Source organism: Salvelinus namaycush, chromosome 19 (genome assembly GCF_016432855.1).
Source record: "Salvelinus namaycush isolate Seneca chromosome 19, SaNama_1.0, whole genome shotgun sequence".
Lineage (NCBI taxonomy): Eukaryota > Metazoa > Chordata > Actinopteri > Salmoniformes > Salmonidae > Salvelinus > Salvelinus namaycush.
In genome coordinates this window covers 5,353,843-5,377,964 of record NC_052325.1, presented here as the reverse complement: position 1 = coordinate 5,377,964, position 24,122 = coordinate 5,353,843, and the positions used below count along the sequence as shown (strand labels likewise).

Genomic DNA, 24,122 nt, shown 5'->3' with positions numbered 1-24,122 from the left:
TATACTTGCTTGTTTTGTCACAAACTGAAATTAGGTGAACTATTAGAACTTCAGCAACCAGGAAATGGCAGAGCAATATCTGCATATTGCACCTTTAACCTAACAGCTACCTGAACTATCTGCATTGACCCTTTTTGCAGTAACTTTTTTGACTCATCACATACGATGCTGCTACTCTTTATTGCTAGTTATATGTACATATCTACCTCAATTATCTAATACTCCAGCACATCAACTTTATTACTTTTATTATTACATGTTTTACTTTTCTATTATTTCAACAATGTCTTTCTCTCTGCATTGTTGGGAAAGGCCTGTAAGTAAGCATTTCACTGTTTGTCTACAACTGTTGTTTACGAAGCGTGGTTCGAATAAAATTAGATTTAGATTATTTGATATAAAGAAAAATGAAGAATCTTGTTGGTACATAAAGATACTTTCACAAGAGCAATGTTTTATTATAATCCTGATCATTAATTTTCATAAGCATTAGATATACCGGTAACTGCCAAAATACCAACATAAAGTGTCTTTGGGGCACCACAAGCTGCCAGAACAGTTTCATTGCAGCTTGGCATAGATTCTACAAGTGTCTGGAACTATATTAGAGGGATGTGACACCATTTTTCCATGAGATATTCCATCATTTGGTGTTTTGTTGATGGCCACCGCTCCAGAATCTCTCATAAGTGTTCAACTGGGTTGAGATCTGGTGACTGAGACACACACTCTAAGCTCCTTTGAGTCTCCTCTTTCAAAGTCACTGAGATCTCTTTTTCTAGCCATGGTATCCAAAATAATGGGCAACTGGGCATTTTTATACATCACCCTAAGCATGATGGGATGTTAATTGCTTAATTAACCCAGGAACCACACCTGTGTGGAAGCACCTGCTTTCAATATACTTTGCATCTCTCATTTCATCAAGTGTTTCCTTTATTTGGCAGTTACATGTACGTACATAATATACAAATGGTGCATTCTGTAGCAAATATACTCTATAGGACAGCAGCAGTATTGGCATCATGTACAAAAATACACATTTGATTTCTTACAGCTCGCACAACACTATATGTAAAGCATATGAACATAAATATAGACCTATACCTGTCGTTGATTCCCAGAGATATGGAAGAAAATCTCCAGCACAACCAAACAACTGCATCTACCATGACCAAGGGAAAATAACTGTACATATATGACAACATAAAAACGATATGCTACAAACATTGATCAGCCAAATAAAACAAGCCCAGAGTCTCTTAAAAGTCCTTTTAAACGTAAGACTCCTCTGCAAAGAACATTTGGTCAAAGTCGTCCACGCAAGGGTCGCTACACTTCCTGCTTTGCCACTCCCTCTTCCCCTGGACAAGGGCCAGAGCGACCTCCTGACTCCTCTGCAGGCACGCGCCTGAATCCGCCCGCACCTGTGAGGAAAAGTAGTCCCTCACTGCCCGCGTGGCGGAGGGAGAGAGGCAGAAGCGTGGCTCTGAGTTTGGGCCTGCTCCGTTGCGCTGCGGCTCAATGTCAGACACTCTAAGTCCGCTCTCAGGGAGCTGCTGACCTTTGACCCCATGGGTCTGGGACTTGACCCAGGGCCTTTCCAGGGTGAGGCTGGAGGCCGCGTCTGTCACCATGGAGGGCTCAGAGGCTCTGCGAGGCAGGGTGAGGACCTTGCGGCCAGCCTCCATGGCCAGGGTGAGCGAGTGAGACTTCTGCCTCTGGAGGGTTAGTGTTGAGCCACTCTGTCCATAGAACACATCCTGGGGAGGCTGGATGACCTCACTTCCTGTTCCAGTGGGCCACTGGGTGACGTCACGTCCTGTGGGGGGTCTGTGGGTGGCATTGCAGGCCTGGTCATGCAGCAGCTGTAGCTCTCTGACAGTAAGGGGTTTCTCTGTGCCTCTGTAGAAGGGAGACCTACTCTTCTGCAGCTGTAGGATAGCCTGCTGGTAGGATGGAGGGCTGCTGGACCTCCTCTTGGTGGTCACCTCTACACCTTTACCCTCGGATGCTTTTGGGAGACTAAACCCTTTCCCCTTCCCCACTTCCTCCTCCAGGTGTCCATTGTCGGGTTGCCGTAGTGACAGTCGGAGGTTCCTCTTGAGCCAGGTGTTGGGGTGCAGTCCGTGGTGGGTAGAGGGTGTCCGGGAGGAATGAGGGGGCTGACTTTCACTCCAGTCCACTGTGTCTCTCTTTGGGGGTGAGCACTGGGGGGAGCGGGGTGAAAGGGGGGAGCGGGGGCAAGACTCAGCCAACAGGAAGCCGGCGCTGGTGACATAGTCTGTGGAATACTGGGAGAAGGCGGAGTCTAAGGAGCTGAGGGAGGAGCCTGTGGGGGAGGTTGCTGGGGAGGACAGGCTAGAGCAGCTTGCGTCCAATCGTAAAGGAGAGGGTGGGGTGTGTTTCAGCTTCCTCTGCCCGAGAGTTCCAACCCCTCCTCTTTCTCCACCTACGATCACTTTGTCTTTCAGCTGCAGAGCCCTGAGCCCCTGAAACACTTCATCCTCCTCCTCTTCCTCTCCCTCCATCGACGCGTCATAGCTCGCTTTACGAGACACCAAATGGTGCTTATCCGATTGGATGATCAGAGCTCCGGGGGTGTGTCCGATGGCAGGCTCTGAGCTGCGTCGTAACCTCCGAGGGCCCTGTGATTGGACATAGCACTGGCGTGGGCATGGTTGCCGTAGGGCGGGGGTGAACTTTCTGGGTCTGGCAAGTGGGGTAATATGTAGGAGGTCAGCCTCAGCCTCAGGGTCAGGGTCGGGGTCACAGTCACTCAGGGTGATGACAGAGTCTCTGCTGCAGCTGTCAGGCTTGGCCTTGTCTCTCAGAGGATGGGACTCCTGGAAGGGCGACTCTGGGTCCTCGTTTAACTCGTTCTCCAGACTGTCATAGGACGAGTCATTCATCTGGAAAGAGGACACGTCTACGGAGGGAAGGAGAGAGGAAAAGAGAGAAGCGGGGGGAGGGAGAAAGTTAATATGCTAAAATGATTGTTATGACATGCGGTCCATTTTGATTATGTTATGGATTTCATATGTTCCTATGTCCTTGCTTTGGAAATGTTGGAAATGTTGCACTGACTGACTATCATGCCAATAAAGCTGGGGTGGAGGGAAATGGAGAAGGAGAGAGTTTGAACAAACCTCCATTTCATTAGATAGACAAAGGGTTTGAAAACAAGCGCAAAGTGCTGTCATAGTCCCTAGCATACAGCTGCCTTCATAGAGGTTGGTTTAGGTCATAAAGAATGATAGAGGCCTCTAGTGGCCAAAGGCTGTTATAGCATGGGTGCCATTGAGGGATTTCACCATTTTCAACCTGGGGTGAGTTTTTGGTAATAAAAATACTTTAAAATCACCAGGAATTTATCTAAAAATGGGTTTAATTTAGGAAATAGGTTTCCAAGTATTCCCACAAATAGAAAAAAATACATTATCGTATGATCTCTTTTTGGGCTTAGTTGTGGTCAATTTAGATAAATGATCGTGTGATCTCTTTTTGGGCTAGGTTGTGGTCAATTTGCAGTGTACAAATTATTATAATTATGCTCCGCCACCAACCAGCCGCTCCAACAAAAATTGGTCCGTGGCTGAATCTAGTTGCCTATCCCTGGTTTAGGGGAGAAGAGGAAATTTACTGGTGTGTTAATGAGTGTTTGAGAGTGTACTAATCACTTTAATGAATGAGGTCAACATAGTGACCCCAATCAGCAGACCTCACAGAGACAATGACTTATGGAGGGGTCTGAGAGAACACTCAACGCACGCGCGCACACACACACACGCACACACACACACAAGCTAGTCAGGGTTAATCTACTCTATAATGATGATAATGTCTACAATACACAGAACCACTGTCTTGCCATAAACACACACACTCATTAACTTTCTAAACCCTTGTGAAGACCCGTGGCAAATTAAACCACCTCTGTGTCGTTTCAGTTCTGCTTGGTTTGGGACCTCTCTTCCTCCCTCTCCCTCTGTCCCTATCCAACTTTATCTTATGACGTTTTCTCCAACCAAAACGAACAGCATTTGTTTAGAGCACTGTACAATATAATTTGCAATTAGATGTTGTTATTTCTTCAGTGAATACATTAAGACTTTGTTTACCTGATCCATGGTCGCTGCTATTGCTCTTCTGAGGGAATCCACTAAACAGAGAGGGGACGTCATCTCCCAGGACCTTCCTGCAGTTCTCAATCAGGAACCGAACAAGCTCACAGACCTAGGAACAGATCATAGACCTGGTTACACCTCAGTCACACAGGTCAATGACTGGTCCTAGATTAAGGCTCCGACTGCAAGTTAAAGGTTATTTCACAGGTAGTTTCCCTGGTATAAGAGATGTAAAGTCTTGCCAACTTTCTTACTGGCCACATATAGCTGATCAAAATTGACATAATGTAAATCGTCTGAACTCCTTTTTCTAAGATGAGAATCACAATTTAAGGAGACTTCAGAAAACAAAATCTGAGAAAGAATCTTGTCTGGTCCCAGATGTTTACAAACATATCAAACATTAATTAAACCCAAGTTACACAGTATAAACCTCCAAATCTGAAACACAAAATGTCAGTCATACTCCCAAACAGTCAGTTCCAGTCTGGGATTTGAACGTTTCCCTAGGGCAAAGCTGACTGTTTAAAAAAGAGTGATTATAAATGTGTTGTTTTTGTTAGCTTCTCTTATGGAGAGTCTACAGACAGAATGAGGTTATGGAAATATGAAGGACACAAACATGGGGCCTATCTGTGTGTTGTTGGGCCAGATGTGTGTGTCATGGTTTTCACCATATGTCTGTCAGTCTGTGTTACACGCCTGTGTTCAGAGGGCTATGGGAGTGAATGGACTGCTAGAGCTTGGCTACGAATTTCACAAGCTAGTCCAACACAACGGAACTCCAGCAAGGGAAAAAGGCTTCTCTCGCTCCCTCCTTCATTGCGTCTCTCCCTGTATTTAGCCTGGTTCTGTCCATCAGAGGGGATGCCTATTTAACCCACTGAGGAAACATCTAGAAACTCACTCATTCATCCAGAACCTGTCAACATCTATGAAGGTGTAGGGGGACTTTTTCTGGGGTAAGCTTTTCTCAATCGTTCAAAAGCAAAGTTAGTATGTGTATCTCAGCCACCTTTTCTGACAAACACAGCACACAATATTTACTCAAGCCACTCATAGACTAACATGTCTGTAGGAGCCACAAACATCTAAATTAGAGCTGTGGTGGAAAAGGGAGCGGAAGTGGAGGAAAATAAGGGTTTGCATGTCAAGCGGAAGGAGAGCAGTGTTCCAGACTGCCCAGTGCCGTTAGAGACCAGACCCACGCCAGCCCAGTTTGACTTGGCTCCTTGTGAGACCGCGACCAACCAGGGGAATGTCGAAATATCAAATTTTTCCCCTTCAGAGGCGCTGGGGCCACGCATACAAACAAACAGAAAAAAAGTGTGTGAAGACAGAAAGGAGTGTTTTAGCGTAGCGGGTTTGTGAAAACACACTCGCCCTCAGGAATCTGTAGGAAATGCTTTGGATTTTTTCCCAGTGAACCTCAACAGCCTAGCCTCACCAGAAACAAACACACATTTGACAAGGAGAGAGAAAGATCTGGAAACACCCAGATTGATTGTGTTTCAACAACAATGTGTCCAAATCGACCATAAAATTAGAGACTAGTAAAGACATTGTGACTTATTCTTGCTTATTATTAACTTACAATACATCTGGGGCCACTGGTGGTGAACTCAATCATTTCAGGGCAAGCATGGTTGGCTACAGTCTTGTAGTCTTGTGGTAGGGTTAGGACTGGGAACTCGTGTGTCAATTCAGATATTTACAGTCTCCTTGTGAGTAAGTTATCATAAAATGTCAAGCTTTTCTGTCAGGGTACGAATTTCACATTTGTTATGTGTCACCGTGATCTCAAGCGTGTGTGTGTCAGTACAGAGATTGAAAACCTGTGACTAGAGAAATGTAAAAGGAGTAGGTCAGTCCAGGTTTAAAGAGGAAACGTATATAGTATAGCCCAGCATGCGGCTCCTACTGTAGCAGGAGGGTTGACACAAACTCTACTCTCTAACTCCTCACTGATGTTTGTTCTTCCATTGAACATCCTGCTTCGTCAGACAGCTAGGTGGCAACAGTATATCTTTCCTTTACACCCTGTCCTGGTCCCTAGCCTCAGCCCGCCAGACCCTTAGGTGTACAGTAGGTAGGTAGGTAGGTAGGTAGGTAGGTAGGTAGGTAGGTAGGTAGGTAGGTAGGTAGGTAGGTAGGTAGGTAGGTAGGTAGGTAGGTAGGTAGGTAGGTAGGTAGGTAGGTAGGTAGGTATGCAACGTTCCCTCTAAATTGCACGCGGACGCGCAGTAGCCCCGGGACTGCCGAGAAATATCAGCCCATAGAGAGGAGAACAAGATTGAATTTCACTAAACTTTCTAGAGCAGTGGTCACATGTTCCTTTTTTTTTTTATGGGTAGGTGCATCAAATTCAGCTGCCCTGCGCGCCGGGTAGGCAAACTGTTGCCATTTTGAACCATTTCATCTGTTTGAAGGTACAAACTCTGCCTTCCTGGCAGGCCCAGAGAGCAAATCAAGTGCACTATAGGCCTACCGCTGGCCAATCAGATGGCTCAGATGACCGTGTCTTCTGTAACATAGCAGGCATGAAAGAAAGCTACAGCAAAGTTGATACTGTGCGGTAGATCTTGGCTTGCCTTTTGACTCAGAAAATTATCTTGACTCCGAAAAGGTTGCTGAGCACTGTTCTAGAGTTTTCCCTGTTAACACTATCAACATTTCCCTTTACTGTGGCAATTGTGATAGAATCAATGTAATATTAGCCACTTTCAAACAAAACAAAACTAACTATGCAAGAGAGTTTGTTGTAGGCAGAACGCATCTGAGTAGGATACGATTGCATTGACACACTACTCAGCCCCTAATATATACAGACCGGTGAGTCACAAACAATCAGAGCTGCAGTAGGCCTATATGGAAATAGATCATTACCATATATGGATCTGTGCCATTTACTTTGAAATGGACTGTGTTTACAGCATGAGCAGTCATGAGTACTGTAGATGCGCTTGTTTTGAGATCAAAACGAAGGCTGCATGTAGCCATGTGTGCACATTTTGTTCATATCCTTCGCTAGTTAGTCAGTTATTAGCCCAGTTATAGATCATTTGTAGTCAGCAATAAGGGAGTGATTGCATCCTACAAGAGCACAAAACATGTACATTTCTAGACATTGAAAAGGGAGTCAGGTAGAGCTTTTTTTGTCTTAAAGGCAGTGTTGTCTTTTGAGAGCTAAGTAGCCAAAAGGCAGAGGGTAGAATAATGTGTCTGATTCTCTGTAATAATAGTATGATAATAATAATGAATTTTATTTTGTAAAGTGGTTTCTTGCATCAAACAACACAACAGCATTTTTAGTCACCTTCTTGACTGAAGGACAAGTGGATAAACAGGTGAATGTCAAGCCCTGCATATTTCTTGTCAAAAGCCTCATGGAATGTAGGCCTACATTGAACAACACACATTGGCTGCTACTGTAGACTGAATGACAGAACAGCTATTTCCATGTTAAAATGTTATGGGATGCATTTTCTCCATTGTTTTTGATGGTAAGCCACTCTGGTAGGCCTAGATTGTGATCAAATAGCCACAGTAGCCTACATGGTCACTGTTAAAACTGTAATTTAAAGGGGGTACAGCCTCAGCAGACCTGAAATTTGCTCAGTGCCGGAAAAGATTTGAGGGAACATTGTATGTATGTATGTATGTATGTATGTATGTATGTATGTATGTATGTATGTATGTATGTATGTATGTGTGTATGTGTATGTGTATGTGTATGTGTGTGTGTGTGTGTGTGTGTGTGTGTGTGTGTGTGTGTGTGTGTGTGTGTGTGTGTGTGTGTGTGTGTGTGTGGCCCTTGTCCTTAACTAGAAAGGTATTTGGAAGTACACTTGAGAAACTCACTTTCACCCAAATCTCCCATTGACATCAATACATGATATAAGCAAAATTGTTATGTAGTAATACACATACACTTTGAAAGTATGGTACAATTATGTGTTCGAAAGAAGACATTAAAATAAAATGAAGAAATATAAAAAGTAACTTAACAGAGAGGGAAACCTAAAAAATAGTTTTTAGGGTCCAGTCTCACCTTCTTGGTGGCCTCCCCCTCTGGGCTACAGGGGGCCAGGGTCCACAGCATGCTGGGAGCGATGCACACCGACAGGTTGAAGGCATTCATCTGGTTGTCGTCTGCGTTGTCTTGAATACAGTGGAGCACGGCAACCACATGTCTGAGTAGCAACAGGTTCTCACTGGGCAGAAGATGGACCAACCTGAGGTGGGGGGTGGGGTGGGGGGGAGTGGTGAGAACAGACAAAATAATCAGTGATGAATACACAACATCTAGTAAGACTTTGGATGTGTCAGACACCCCCCCCCCCCCCCCCTCTCACAAACATTTACAGTAGTACGCGCATACATTTTCATATTCTACACACACAAATACATTGCTACATCCTCTGAGAATCCAGCAGATTGTGGAGTTTGTCACATTCCTGGGGACAGTATCTTTCCAGAGAAGACATCAGATGAGCTGTGTCATGTTATTGTTTGTCTAAGAGTCTTCTGGAAAAGAATTCTTCAGATTTTCATTGTTTCTTATGTGTTCTTTATTTCCTCTTGGCCTGAGAAGGACTTTATTTTCATGCCTCTAGATCAAAACAGCTTTTCCCGCCCATTTTCTTGCCACCCCTACACAGCAGCTTTGTTTTTGCTGTGCGTATGTGTTTGTAAAGGTGCGTTACAGGGAATGCCAGTACCTGTGGATGGCTTGCATCCTCTGCTCTTCCTCCTCTTGCGCCATCACTGCAACCCACTGCTCATACAGATTCACACACAGCAGACTGCCCGGAATGTTCCGCAGGAAGTCCTGTTGGGTCACAACCACAGGGACACATTATATGTTAGAACACCCTTTACCATCACCACATATGCTTCTCTTCAGTGGAGTTAATACGGATCCTGAAAACATGGCATGTAAAATAGAATTTGAATGCCATGAAAGAGGCTGTGTAACTCAATGTGTTTTTACAGAAGCAATCTAGCCCTTTTCACTCGTTTGTTTGTCAGCTCACTTGTTATTAGTTTGTTGGTTGGAGTGGGTATAGTAATATAGCTAACTGAACAGCAGCATGTGTTCTCTCTCTCTCTGTGTGTTCTGTTCTACCTGATCTAATACAGCTACAGTTTTCCAGTAAAGCCATTGGCACCAACCTTCCAACATGTGCATTGAATTGAGTGTTTTTCTACCTGAGCTTTCTCTTCGCTCCAATCACTTCATTTCTTTCTGTCTGTCTAAGACGTTCTATGGGGATTTCGAACACACACACACTAGATACTGTGGTGAATATGTGTATGTGAGGGTGCAGCTGTGTTAGCTCTGTGCAGTGAATTATTCTGATGTGTATCGTTGAAGCAGGATGAAACCGATCCTTCAAACCTCCTCTCTCTGATGTCTCAATATATCTGATCTGACAAGCCTGGCTAGAACCTTTGAACTCTGATTAATCCACACGGACCCTGGTGTGTGTGTGTGTGTGTGTGTGTGTGTGTGTGTGTGTGTGTGTGTGTGTGTGTGTGTGTGTGTGTGTGTGTGTGTGTGTGTGTGCGTGTGCGTGTGCGTGTGTGCGTGTGTGTGTGTGTGTGTGCGTGCGTGCATGCGTGTACTGTCCTACCTTGAAGACTGCAGCAGTGACCAACACAGACTCGTGTGTAAGTGTGTGTGTGTCCTCTGTCCCATTGTCCAGTCTGTCTCTCAGCTCTCTGCAGGCTTTGGCTCCTGCAGAGCGACGGAATATACCCCTGGTGTAGGGACCCTCCTGGTACAGAAACACCAGCATGTCCATGACAGGTTTGGGCAGGGTGTGGTCAGGAGGGCAGATGGAACTGAGAGACCGTCCGAACAGGCATCCCAGGGTAGGGGACAGGGAGGTGGGGGACAGGGGGACACTGTCCAGCTGGCTACTGGAACCCCTCCAGAAGGCCCAGTTAATCAACGGCCTCTTCCTCTTAAAGGATTTCTGGCCTGGCTCTGCAGAGAGAGGGGGAGGGAGGTTATTCCAACATTTAAGACATTATTTCAACATTAAGTAGGGCCTACTGCTCAATAAAACACAACGAGAGGAAGAGAGGGGGAAAGAGTTGGAGAGTAGAAGTTCTTTGGAGAGAGCAGAGGAAGGGAAAAAGACAGAGAAGGAGAGAGAGTGAGAGCATGAGAGAGAGAGAGAGAGAGAGAGAGAGAGAGAGAGAGAGAGAGAGAGAGAGAGAGAGAGAGAGAGAGAGAGAGAGAGAGAGAGAGGAAGAGAGAGAGAGAGAAAGAAAGAGGCATTGATTCAGAAAGAGACATGGCTAGAGAGGGGTCTGAAGGGTGGGGGTGGGGAGGTCTGTCTGGAGAGAGAGAGAGAGTGTGTGTGTGTGTGTGTGTGTTTAGTAAAACCATGTTTCTGAGACTGGGTAGATCATGTTAAGAAGCTGTCGGTCTGTGAGTGTCCATATGTTATGTACTGTGTGTGTGTGTGTGTGTGTCTGAAAGACTAAGAACCATTTGTCTGTGTGTTTGTTTGAGTTACGGTGCAGACATGATGTCTGTTCTTACGTTGCTTGTGTGTGTGTGTATCTGTTTGTACCAGTGTGTCACTGTGTGTCTGTCTACTTGGCCTTTCTGTAAAAAAAACATTCAATGTGTGTGATGTACAGCTTATGCTGTGTTTGTGTGGGTGGGGGGGTGGGCAATAAAAAGCCCTTCCACATTAGTGGCACAACACCCCTAGCTGCCCAGGGACCTGTCTGATCAAAACTGAATATTAACAATCCACTGTAGCTTTACACTCAATTACATTTTGGAAGCCAAATCCAAAACAACATTGTAGCAGAGCCACTCCAACATTATTTAACTGGCCCAAGTTGATAAAGTTGTAAAACACGCATTGTGTCATTATACGCCAGTGTGAGACATCTTGGAGGGGGGATATTCTGAAGAGAGAAAGGGAACGAGGGAGGGAGAGAGAGAGAGAGAGAGAGATAGAGGGCTGGTTGTGTGAGCAATGTTTTGATCCTTTTATGGAGTTGAATGGATCCATGTTGGGTTGTTGCTAAACAGATGCCATATTTCTCTCCTAGCCAATAAAAACCTCTGGTTTTTAGATGTATCAGTAAACAACGATGGTGTTATGACAGAATTGACCCCCAAATCTATCAGTGACACCCTCAGTCTAGTTGGACACCCTCTGACACACCCTATTAGCATACACACACACGTGCACACTTGTAAAACTAGTGCTAAGCAATTAACCAAAATATTATTTATTTATTTTTATATTAAACAACTAATTGTCCAAAGTCGGTTCAATTATTTTGAATTCCATTTGGTTAGTTTGTTTCTCTAGAGATAAATCAGATCAAGCCCGAACTGTGCGATGTAGTAGGGAGTTGTCGTTTCCAACAGGCCAATATTCTACATAGTTTAGCGCAGAAAACGTGGTAATTAAATACAATGACCATAATCCATTGCGCGCCTACTTGTCTGGTCTGTGTGTTTTGTTTATGCCTGCTATGTTATGTTAGTGTGGGGCAGACATGGAGATGGAGAAGAGACAGAAGAATGTGTGATGGAGAGGGAGAGAGAGCAGTTGGTATTCAACAGTCATAACAGTATGCTTTATTTACTTTGAAGAACTACTTTGAAGAACTACTAAAATAGTGATTTTGTCAGACAGCAGCTCTATAGAGATGAGATGACCTGAAATGAAATAATAAAGTCATCAAAATAAAACATATGTAAACAACTGAAATATTTTCTTAAAGAAAAGTAATGTGAAGAATGGGCAGTTACTACCATCATGGGACTTTTTTTATTTTGTGTTGTTACATCATTCAATCCACATCATAATTTTATTTATAATCAAACCCGAAATTGAACCAACCTCAAAAAGCACTTGTTATATTGAAATAATTAGGCTGATGTAGCGGGTAGGGGAGGGTATTGATTTTAAATGGAGGAGAACTTGAGAGCGACAGAGAGGAATCTAAAGGAAGGCGTGTGGTTGATTCAGTGGAGCCTCTTCAACGATCCTCGCGGAAAACACTCTCACACACACTCTCTATGTTCACTCTCTCACTCTTTCTCTCACTCTCTTTGAAACTATGGAATAAAAGACGTTTGAGGCAACAACAAAAAAATGAGGTATGAAGTAAACAAGGGCAAAGGGGTGGGGACACATGTTTTTTGAAGGAAACGCAACCCTTTCTTTCTGTTGAGTCGGTCACAGTGTGTAAAGGGGCACTTACCTAAGAGCAGAGCCTGTTTGGGACCCACCCGGCTGGACTTGAGGATGAACTGGCATTGGGTGTCTGGAGGGAGACACTGGTCCAGCAGCATCGCCCCCTGGCCCTCTGGAGGAGGAACTGCATCCTTCCCTCCACCACATCCTCCATCCCGAATGTGACTCATCTTGATACTGAAAGGAAACTCGTGCCCTGTGGGGTTATAGATGAGAGGGTCAAGATGTTAGAAGTCAGGGTTCATGAGTCTCACTGGAGGTGTGACCAGGCCAGGTTTACAGTACGCCCAGCTAGTCTCTTATCTACCTCATCTTTATGTCAATAACGGGAGGAAAATACCTCTTTGAGTAACAAAACAAAACAGAGCAACTTTTGACTCCAGAGTAAAAGTGAGAAGGTACAGTGGCATGTGTTCATGGATGCCAAGGGAGGCCAGGCTTCCAGAAAAAAATATAAATAATGTTTTATATTTCGTTATTTCGTTTCATAATTGTCCTTCTATTTCAAGAGGCTGAATGTATCTCTCACAGGAGAAAGCATCAGAGCGAGCGAAACAGCATCCTTCTGTCTCTCTGCGTGTAGGCCATCTATCTGATGCTGTCTGGTCCAAACGAGTATGACATTGTTGCCACCTATCATAGCATTGAAGGCAAGGAAAGCTTACGAGCATCTGGCCTGCCTTGACAATTTATTTTAGATTTTTTTTGCCAATAAGCGTTGAGCTAAACTGAGCAAGCTCAACTGTGAATGGTCCTGGCGCACCAAAAAAAGTGTCAAGGGAAGCCAGCTTGGATTTGGCATTACTCCTGTTAAATCCCATTGAGAGAATACATCAGTGACATAAAATGTGAATTGTTGCATCTCGTTGTGTTGTTGTCCTCCGGTGGCAACCTAAAATTGTCCCTTTCCTAAATTAGCCATGGATGGAGATAGGGATTTGGACTTGTGGTTTTACTTAATTTTCCGTAATGGCCAATGATTATAACGCCGATTCTGATCCAACCATTAATTCATACATTGTTGTGCCCCTGGCCTGAGAGAATGGAAGTTCAATATGTAGCTAGATATAGAAGGCTAATGTTAACTAGCTAACGTTGCCCATGAATAGAAGCTAGACTAGCGAGCAAGCATTTTAGCCAGGTAGACTACGACAACAAAAAATAAAGGCGTGTACTGTATGACAGAGTGATAGACCGTTTCTTCAACATGAAAGACAGGATGGCATTGGTGTTTTGCGGGTACTATTTAATGAAGCTGACAGTTGAGGACTTGTGAGGCGTCTGTTTCTCAAACTAGACACTCTAATGTACTTGTCCTCTTGCTCATCTGCGCATCGGGGCCTCCCACTCCTCTTTCTATTCTGGTTAGAGCCAGTTTGCGCTGTTCTGTGAAGGGAGTAGTACACAGCGTTGTACGAGATCTTCCGTTTCTTGGCAATTTCTCGCATGGAACAGCCTTCATTTCTCAGAACAAGAATAGACTGACGAGTTTCAGAAGAAAGTTATTTGTTTCTGGCCATTTTGAGCCAGTAATCGAACCCACAAATGCTGATGCTCCAGATACTCAACTAGTCTAAAGAAGGCCAGTTTTATTGCTTCTTTAATCAGAACAACAGTTTTCAGCTGTGCTAACATAACTGCAAAAGGGTTTTCTAATGATCAATTAGCCTTTTAAAATTCTATGGATTATTATGGATTAGCTAACACAACGTGTCATTGGAACACAGAAGTGATGGTTGCTGATAATTGGCCTCTGTACGCCTATGTAGATATTCCATAAAAAATCTGCAGTTTCCAGCTACAATAGTCATTTACAACATTAACAGTCTACACTGTATTTCTGATCAATTTGATGTTATTTTAATGTATACATTTTTTTGCTTTTCTTTCAAAAACAAGGACATTTCTAAGTGACCCCAAACATTTGAAGGGTAGTGTAGGTTGAGTAGGTACTGAGTATGTATTGTAGAAGTTTCCCTTGACCAATGACTAGGTTCAACTTGTACCGTAAACTAAACAAGAGAGATATGGCTGGGTTTAAGGTGAGTGTAATGGGTTGTGGGGTAAAGGAGTTGAACTCACCAATGAGCGGGTAGGGGGAGTCATCTTTAATGGAGCTCACCCACAACTGGTGGTCTTTCACACAGCCTGAAATGCCAAACTGCTGTAGTGCCATTTGGATGACATCAGTGGTGCTGTCTGAATTACTTACAGCTAGAGTCTTAGCCTGGGGGAAGACAAAAACATTAGAAAAATGCACACACATGACGGAACACACACACACACCTGCAACCATACATAAACAGTACTTACATAAGCACAATTCCCAATGTCCTTTGCAAATATCTTCAGAGGAATGGTCTTGGGGTCATCCTTCTCTTTCTCTTCGTTTATTCGACTAGAGGAACGAAGGAAGAAGTTAGCGTGAAAAACAATACCTTCTTTAACACAAGCAAGACTAAACACATTATTCAAGCTACTGAAGTCAAGCCATAGACTATTAGTATCAGAGGAAGTTATGAACAATATCGTCATCCGTCATTTCTGGTTACCTTTTGATGAGAAAAAGCCACTTCTCCTTGGGCTCCACAGAACTGCAGACAGACAGAGAGAGAGATAGAAAATTAAGTCGGGTAACCAATATTATTTTTCTCATCTTCTCTTACATAACGTGTCCCTGTAAAACTGCATTATTTTTTCTATGAATTCCTGGTGTCAAGGCATATAGTGTGTGTGTGATATTTTATAACGACTGGCTCTCTGTGGTCAGAGTAAGGGGGGGTTTACGACTAGGAATATGACTCTGGTTGTGGTGCGGTGTTGGGATGATAATTTACTGTTCTAGTGGTTGTTCCTTTTTCTGAGACAGAATAACAAGTCCTGTACTGTATGCTAAATTTCCTTTCGTACGGTACCCGGAGGCAAAGTCATTAATATCCGTCGGGTGATTGGCTGAGGATTCTTGGGTGCGTGACGTCACTCTGACCCCTTACCAAAACATGGCAAACAATTTCTTTCACCTCGGGTCTGAAACCAGTAGTAACCACGACATTGAATGACAATTAACATAAAAATTACATATGAATCTGAAATTCTAACGCCCCAATAACATTGTCGCAGAGGAGGGCTTGCTATCAGCCATTTTCTTATAAAACAGCTTAGATAGCAAAGTGCTAATGTGCGGCGCGGGCTACCTAAAGTTAGCTAGACTCGGGACCTCATGGGAACATAGGCTTCAGGAGCCAGTGGGTTAGATATTATTCCACCATGGGCAACAACAACTGGCTACTAGCTTGTTTTCAGCCAAATATGTTCAACTCATCCAGTGACCAGCACATTTAGAAGGATAGCTATTGACTGAAATGTAGCTAGCTTACTGGCTAGCTAGCATGCTAGCTCACACTGGCCATGCAGTAGCCAACTAGCTAGCTAGCTCACTAATCGTATATGCCAAGACACAGCTATCTAGACTTGGGAGCTTATGGGCACATAAGCTACATTAGCCAACTGGTTAGACATGATTACACCATGGGCAACAATAACTGGCGACTAGTTCGTATTCAGACAAATAATTTCAACTCATTGTTAGTTTACACACTGACCACCGCATTTAGGAGGATAGGTAATTACTGAAATGTAGCTAGCTATATCACTGACCAGGCAGTAACTAATTGTGGACGCATTACCTATTCTTTGATACATTTTGGTTAACTTGCTCATATCAAGCAACACATACCAGACCGTTTGTGGAAAGGTAAAAATAACCATTTGTGGGCTTGTTTTTTGAATGATCGGACAGTGAAACTAAAATAGGTTGGTCACTAGCTGGTGAGGCTTTCATTTATTTCCCAATTAATTTGGTGATCAAGCTGACGCTGCATTTCCCAAGTCGTTTGGTCAGTGCTAACTGCTCGTGCCGGCAGCTAGCATGAATATTCATGTCCTTGCCCAGCCTTCCTACGGAAGGAAATTTTGCGTACATACTACATACTACATACTCAATGAGGATTTATTAAAGGGACATTCTCACTATAAGAGTACAGAGTATACAGTAAGCATATGTGTGTGCACGTGCACGTGTGTCTGCATGTGTGTGTGTGTGTGTGTGTGTGTGTGTGTGTGTGTGTGTGTGTGTGTGTGTGTGTGTGTGTGTGTGTGTGTGTGTGTGTGTGTGTGTGTGTGTGTGTGTGTGTGTGTGTGTGTGTGTGTGTGTGTGTGTGTGTGTATGTGTGTGTGTGTGTGCGCGTGCATACCTGAATGTGGCGACACAGTTGAAGGTAGGCCAGCCCATGACAAAGCTCCTGTCTAGACTGGTGCTACTCTCACACACCTCCTCCATACAGCCTGCTGTCCACATCTCACACACACGCACCTGAGCCTTCAGTTTGAAGTGTGTGGATGACCTGCAGCAAACACGAGAGGGTCACACACAGTTTAACACACCAGCACACACACACGCGCTGAATCACGTTTCTGAGCACATACATTTATTAATAGCCATGGTGGAATTCTCAACATTCCTACAGCAAACCTGCTGTACACCTGTCTATGTCTGTGAACACCCCCGATACACACACACCTTCCTATCATACACTTTTTAACCCAGAATGTAATAAAGCCAAGTATAGCTGTTTCCACTATGTATGGGTCAGCTCCACCCAGAGGCACATGATGTTGAATATACAGTTGGTTGGAGAGAGAGGCCCTGTTTTGCTGCCACAACATCACAGCAATGTTGCATCAACACCCTGAAAATATCTGGAGCATTGCCTGAAGGTTGTGTTCTGGGTGGGGAGCCCCTCTGGCCCTGATGAGTGGTCTCTGATCTGGGCACGGCCTCAGATGGATTTAATTGGCTGAGAGGTAATTATAGGCCGGATAGGAACGAGGAGGGGAGGGAGGGAGGGATGAGGGAGGGAGGGAAGTATAGGGCTCACAGTCCCGGGAGACAGGGTTTTTAGACTTGAGTAGGGAAGAGAGGGATGGAATGCAGTTTTTAGCAGTTGCCTTCCGCTCTTTTGCTCCCCCTCTCTCTCTCTCTCGCTCTCTCTCTCTCTCTCACAGACACACACAGACTCACTTGGCCTTGGCGATGAGGAGTGTGTCAGTGAAGAGGAAGAGGTGTCTCTCCTGCGTCTGCAGGCCAGTCTTCAGCTGGGTGTGGGCGTGGGCCAGGAACACCCTGCCTGGGGAGAGGAACGCCTGCACCAGGGGACACGTCTCTGGGCTGACCGGAGACAGGCAGTTCTCCCTGTCAACACACATACACATCACACACTGTTAGAATAACCAGGTAAACACATCACATGGTGTTAGAACAACCAGTTCAACATACAGTAGAGGTTGGCTCCCAATGGGCCAACGGGTCAGGAGGATTACTGTTTGGGGTCAGAGGGAGAGGAAGTGTGGGTCCCTTTAGTTGTGTTAATGAATGAACCCAGTACTCCCTATAGGCGTTCCCAATGACCTCCTAGTCTCATTTTAACAAGGTTATCCACTTCCTCAGCTAGGGGCTTACATAGCCTTACAGCCCTGGTGTATGTATAGAGTGGCGAGCTGAGCTGTGACATTAGTCGGATGGTGTTATCCTCGTGTGGCTGGGATAATGTAATTATTTTTGGAATAAGAAGAGTTGTAAAAAGACCAAGGCACTTCAGACAGTCAGTCTTCCATTAGTTAATTCCTTACAGTACGTAACTGATTAATTACACAAGTCAATGGGAAAGGTACAGTATCTGTGTTTTTGAATGACTATGCATGTGGAGGGATATTCCATGGCAAGCTTTTGGTGCTTCCCAGTGTTGGGAGGGAACTGTTTGAAGGGAATTCTCTGGGGTTGGGGACTAAGATTTTTTTTATTTTAATTTTTAACCTTTATTTAACTAGGCAAGTCAGTTAAGAACAAATTCTTATTTTCAATGACAGCCTAGGAACAGTGCTGCCTTGTTCAGGGGCAGAACGACAGATTTTATCCTTGTCAGCTCGGGGATTCAATCTTGCAACCTTTCGGTTACTAGTCCAACGCTCTAACCACTAGGCTACCTGCCGCCCCTAATGGGTGATGATGGGTGTGTGTGCACCCGTTTGTGTGTACATGCGTGTGTGACCGATTTGCTCAGTTGGTAGAGCATAGTGCTTGCAACGTCAGGGTTGTGGGTTCGATTCCCACATGGGACCAGTATGAGAAATGATGAAAATGTATCCATTCACTATGTAATTCGCTCTTGATAAGATTGTCTGCTAAATACCTACAATGTAAATGTAATGCTGGCAAAGAGGAGGGAGTCAATAATCTCCTTCAGTCTTTATTAAACACAACACATTTTGCATGGCTAAACACAGGACTGCTGTTAAGGTACACTACATTTCCTGCTTGTTGAATATCTCATTCCAAAATCATGGTATTAATATGTCGTTTGTTCCACCTTTGCTGGTATGACAACCTCCACCCTTCTCGGAAGGCTTTCCAATAGATGTTGGAAGATTGCTGCGGAAACTTGCTACCATTCAGCTACAAGATCATTAGTGAGGTCGGGCACTGATGTTGGGCGATTAGGCCTGGCTTGAAGTCGGTGTTCCATTTCATCCCAAAGGTGTTCGATGGGGTTGAGGTTAGGGCTCTGTGCAGGCCAGTCAAGTTCTTCTAAAAAAAAAAAAACATTCTCAACCACTTCGCAGCTGAGCAGTTATTGCTCCTAGATGTTTCCACTTCACAATAACAGCACTTACAGTTGACTGGGGCAGCTCTATCCAGGCAGAATTTGGAAGAACTGACTTGTTGGAAAGGTGGCATCCTATGACGGTGCCACGTTGAAAGTCACTGAGTTCTTCAGTACGGGCCATTCTACCGCCAATGTTTGTCTATGGAGATTGCACACAGATTGTGCTCGATTTTATACACCTGTTAGCAACGGGTGTGGCTGAAATAGCCAAATCCACACATTTGAAGGGGTGTCTACATACTTTTGGCCATGTTGTGTATATACATGTACGTGTGAGTTAGCCACAGATCAGTAGATAGGGTTTATCAAATACACCCCTTCAAATTAGTTGATTCGGCTATTTTAGCCACACCCGTTGCTCAAGCACACAGCCATGCAATCTTCATAGACAAACAGGAGAAATAATGGCCTAGGGCTGTTTTTCATGGTTCAGGCTATTACCCCTTAGTTCCAGTAAAGGGAAATCATAACGGTACAGCATACAATGATATTCTAGACGATTCTGTGCTTTCAACTTCGTGGCAACAGTTGGATGCCCCCGTACACAAAGCGAGGTCCATTCAGAAATGGTTTGTCAAGAACAGTGTGGAAGAACTTGACTGGCCTGCACAGAGCCCTGACCTCAATCCCATCGAACACCTTTAGGATGAATTGGAACGCCGACTGCGAGCCAGGCCTATTCGCCCAACATCAGCGCCCGACCTTACTAATTCTTATTAGTTCTTGTGGCTGAATGGAAGCAAGTCACAGGCAGCAATGTTCCAACATCTAGTGGAAAGCCTTCCCAGAAGAGTGGAAGCTGTTATAGCAGCAAAGGGGGTACCAACTCCATTCTAATGCCCATGATTTTAGAATGAGATGTTCGATGAGCAGCTGTCCACATACTTTTGGTCATGTAGTGTATATCCACTTGAACAAGAGAATAACTTTTCCTGGATATTATTATTATTAGAATATCAAGATGTGTGTGTTAACTTTGGAAGGGACAACTTGTCCAAGTGCGGGAAGAGAACAATGATAGTCATCCGATCATGAAAAACACAGAGAAACACAGAGATATAACCACTGTATCAGGTTCTAGAGAAAGATACATCTTCCTGAATGATGTCAATATCTGTCATGGGCAAGTACAGCAGATGGAAAAAGTTGGCATTTTTACGGGGAACAAAGGAAATCGTTGCAGGGCTCTGTCCTTTCCTGTTTACATCAGGCTGTGAGATCCGATTCTCAGCTCACATTCAAGAGATAATGACCCTGTACACACACGTGCACACACACACACCCATCATCTTGACCCCCAACCCCAGAGAATTCCATTCAAACAGTTCCCTCCCAACACTTGGAAGCACCAAAAGCTTGCCATGGAATATCCCTTCACATGCATATTCCATAGTCATTCAAAAACACATACCTTTCCCATTGACTCATGTAAATAATCAGTTATGTATTGTAAGTAATTAACTAATGGAAGACTGACTGACTCTGAAGTACCTTGGTCTTTTTACAACTCTTTTTATTCCAAAAAGAACGAGGGAACTAGAAAACCAATTAAATCACAGACTAAGGTCTTCAGTATGCTATTGATTCATTGCTTCTGGATGACTCTTAAAAGGCAGAAACCATGATTCAAAACCAGGGTGGAATTTGTAGGAGGGAAAATTGGGGAGGTTCATATCCTCGTACCCCCCTAAAAATTCTGGAATATAACCGTAATTAACACCATAACAGACAAAAGATGAGCTTCAACACGATATTATAATTAGATTTTTATTTATTTTTTATTTAACCTTTATTTAACTAGGCAAGTCAGTTAAGAACAAATTCTTATTTACAATGACGGCCTACCAAAAGGCAAAAGGCCTCCTGCGGGGACGGGGGCTGGGATAAAAAATATATATATATATATACATATATAAACATAGGACCATATAGAAGACCTCATCACCTTCTTCTCTACATGCTTTTCTTAATATATCTGGGAAATGCCTGTCATAGAGCCCCCACACACACAGAACACCTTCCTGTAATATCTCTCCCTCGCTCTCTCCCTCTATAAAGACACCAGACTTCCATATTCAGCCCCCCTCCCCCTGAATGGTTGATTGGCAGCTGAGCTCCTGGTCCACTGAAGCTGATCGATGACTGACTAACGATCCCATTGTGTCATGTGATGTTGATAAATTGGGCATAGAGGCCGTTTGCATCTACACACCACATATACACGGCCATCTTTGTTAGGGAACAGTCCTGTGGAGCGAAATGTTGACTTTTCAGACACAATGCTTGTTGTTTATTCTCGGGGGGCTGCTGTGGGATAAGGTCTCTAAACCCAACCCTGGGAGACAACAGCACAACACAGCATACTAATGTCCCAGCATGCCTTTAGGGAGAGAATGGTGAGTATTGATGAGCCCTCCATCACTATATCAGGCCTACTAGCCAAACAGAATGCCTAATGAGTGGCACCACCCTCTTATCTAAGGCTGGTAATCACAATACGATATTATCAATAGATTCTCACGATTGACATGATTCTGTATGTATTGAGATTCGATCCTGCGATTTTATTGTGATTTGATGTTCCATACATATTGCTCACTATATGACTGCTGCAGAGAGACAAGAGGGAGCATGATACTTTTGGGGGGCTCAGTCATGTTGGCTCACTATTTAAAAAGAAGATGGAGAACAAGCTATAGGATGAAAAATACTGGCGTTTTGGCGCAGGTACAGCCGACTATCTCAAGCTAGCGCTATCTAGCAAAATCAACAACTACAAATCGATACTTGGAGTAAAAGTATCTATATAATATTGTCCAAAATAATATCACGATATGTAAATATCACTATTCACCTCCATTACTACTTATCCTGATTATGGTCACACTGGCTTTCTGTAGTCTCTCTCTTTCTCACACACACACGGAGGTGGGGTGTGTCAAGGTTACTGGAGGCTGCTGCCAAGAGATGAGGTCACCCTGGTCCAGATGTGTGTTGTAACCAGACCAAGAGGACATGTCCCTCAGATGACACACCCACCCTATTCTAACAACATCTTAACTCCCCTTGTGTTTTGAAGGGACGAAGATTTCCTGTAGCTCAGCGAAAAGCTCTAGAATGACGCTCGTGCACTGCATCCCCTAGGCAGACATTATACATCCATATATAACACTGTCCTTTTGCTTTGCTCTAGTTAACATATATATCTGTCTCTGTGTGTGTGTGTGTGTGTGTGTGTGTGTGTGTGTGTGTGTGTGTGTGTGTGTGTGTGTGTGTGTCTCTGTGTGTGTGTGTGTCTGTGTGTGTGTGTGTGTGTGTGTGTGCGTGCGTGCGTGCGTGCGTGCGTGCGTGCGTGCGTGCGTGCGTGTGTGTACTGCTGTCTGCCTGTCGTCTCCACTCCAACAATGATTGGCCAACAGCTCTCCTGCATATTTCAACTAATTTGTTATTGAGGCCCAGCGACCAATATCTTTTAATTTATAAAAAATTTGTCTGCACCTGTCCAACCCCAAGTAGTGCTTGACTTCTCTCAGGGGCACAAAAGGTTTTGTAGTTTATGACAACAGTCTAAGGGAAAAGAAAATTAATTGCAACCCCTTGTCAAGAGACAGGAAGGGGGAACTTTATACAAATCTCATTGACTTATGTAATGTTTGAACTTTGACCGGGTGATAAAATCAAGCAGTGTGTTTGGACCTGATGGTGTGTGTGTTGCGTGTCTCAGCAACAACTATTAGCAATAGCTTGACTTCTCCTCCAGTCAAACACTGTCCAGACCAACGCCAGTGACACTCTGCGAAGTGGTGTGATTGACGGCGCAGTGTGTGTGTGTTAGCCGTCCTGTCAACCCATGGTGAAAGACCTAAGTCGAAGTGCACACGGCACCAATACACTGCTGCCAACTCACCATGGTTACGGGGAGATGGGGGTGGGGGTCTTATAAAAGTAACATCAGTGTGTTCTTTCCAAAACTCACTTCATGGTTTTAATGGAAAGCAAGGGCAACAGACCGTGTCTCTCATACATAGGGTAGAAGGAGTTCTGGAGGGTGCCATGGTTGTTGAGAATGAGGGGGTAGCATATGGAAGGACAAATGGAGGCATGTACTGTACATGCATAAGTTCTAGTGTGGACAATGACCATAGTGAATGTGTATAGATTTCATATAACTCCAGCGGTATAAGGTAGTAAAGGACTCCATGTTATTGGGAATAATAAGAGAAATGAAGCCCTGTCTTATAAAACTCTCCATATCAGGAAATGTCTCCTGCATGGTGACACAGTGGCTGGTGGCCATTAAAAACAGGGTCATTATTGCTAAAACTACGTTTAGTTTCTAATATTCCCCTCCTCCCATATCCATTTCACTGCTGCAGGCCATATTGTACTGTGCCTCAGTAGGGACTGTCTGTAGCCCTGGAGTGGTAAAGCTGGAGCAGAGTGAGGCGACTTCCAGATGAGGTGAAAGGGGGGAGGGGTGACGTAAGTGCCTGAGCGAAAGGACAGAGTCACCACACAGCAACTCTAGGCTTGATGATAAAAGCAGGCAGGAATCACCTGGGCCAGCAAAGAATTTATAGCAGAGTAGTGTGTGTTTCCCTGAGGAAAAGTAAATCATTTGGAGAGAGAGACAGAAAAATAGAGAAAGAGAGAGACCGAGAGAAAGAGAGACAGACAGAGAGAGAGAGAGACAGACAAAGAAAGAGAGAGGGAATGCGTAGAGTTGGAGACAGAGAGAGAGAGAGGGAGAGAGAGAGAGAGAGAGAGAGAGAGAGAGAGAGAGAGAGAGAGAGAGAGAGAGAGAGAGAGAGAGAGAGAGAGAGAGAGAGAGAGAGGGGTAGAGAGAGAGGGGTAGAGATGTCTTCATCTCATCCAACACGCCTCGCTTCCCTGACCTTTAACTTCTCCCCACTGTGAATCACATGATAGCACCATGCCACCTCTAGCACCATGCCACGCTTTTTAGACAAGCCCTTCCCTGGAGAACCCCCTTGACCCTGGTGACCCCCGTCGTTCTCTGCACCTCCTGACGA

The 24,122-nt window shown here is 44.3% G+C and overlaps 1 protein-coding gene across 1 annotated transcript in view; it reads right to left on the bottom strand.

Annotated features, from left to right (window-relative positions):
- Window positions 1-893: 893 nt before the first annotated feature.
- Window positions 894-24,122, bottom strand: part of LOC120064087 (rho GTPase-activating protein 20-like) — a 50,060-nt gene continuing 26,831 nt past the window's right edge. Inside the window, exons 3-13 of the mRNA XM_039014433.1 lie at window positions 17,448-17,618; window positions 16,621-16,770; window positions 14,920-14,961; window positions 14,681-14,765; window positions 14,450-14,594; window positions 12,375-12,563; window positions 9,764-10,119; window positions 8,849-8,958; window positions 8,179-8,362; window positions 4,122-4,236; window positions 894-2,929 (exon numbers count right to left, since the gene is read on the bottom strand). Of these exons, the coding sequence (XP_038870361.1) occupies window positions 1,275-2,929; window positions 4,122-4,236; window positions 8,179-8,362; window positions 8,849-8,958; window positions 9,764-10,119; window positions 12,375-12,563; window positions 14,450-14,594; window positions 14,681-14,765; window positions 14,920-14,961; window positions 16,621-16,770; window positions 17,448-17,618 (3,202 nt within the window). The 3' untranslated portion in view covers window positions 894-1,274. The remainder of the gene's footprint in view (window positions 2,930-4,121; window positions 4,237-8,178; window positions 8,363-8,848; window positions 8,959-9,763; window positions 10,120-12,374; window positions 12,564-14,449; window positions 14,595-14,680; window positions 14,766-14,919; window positions 14,962-16,620; window positions 16,771-17,447; window positions 17,619-24,122) is intronic.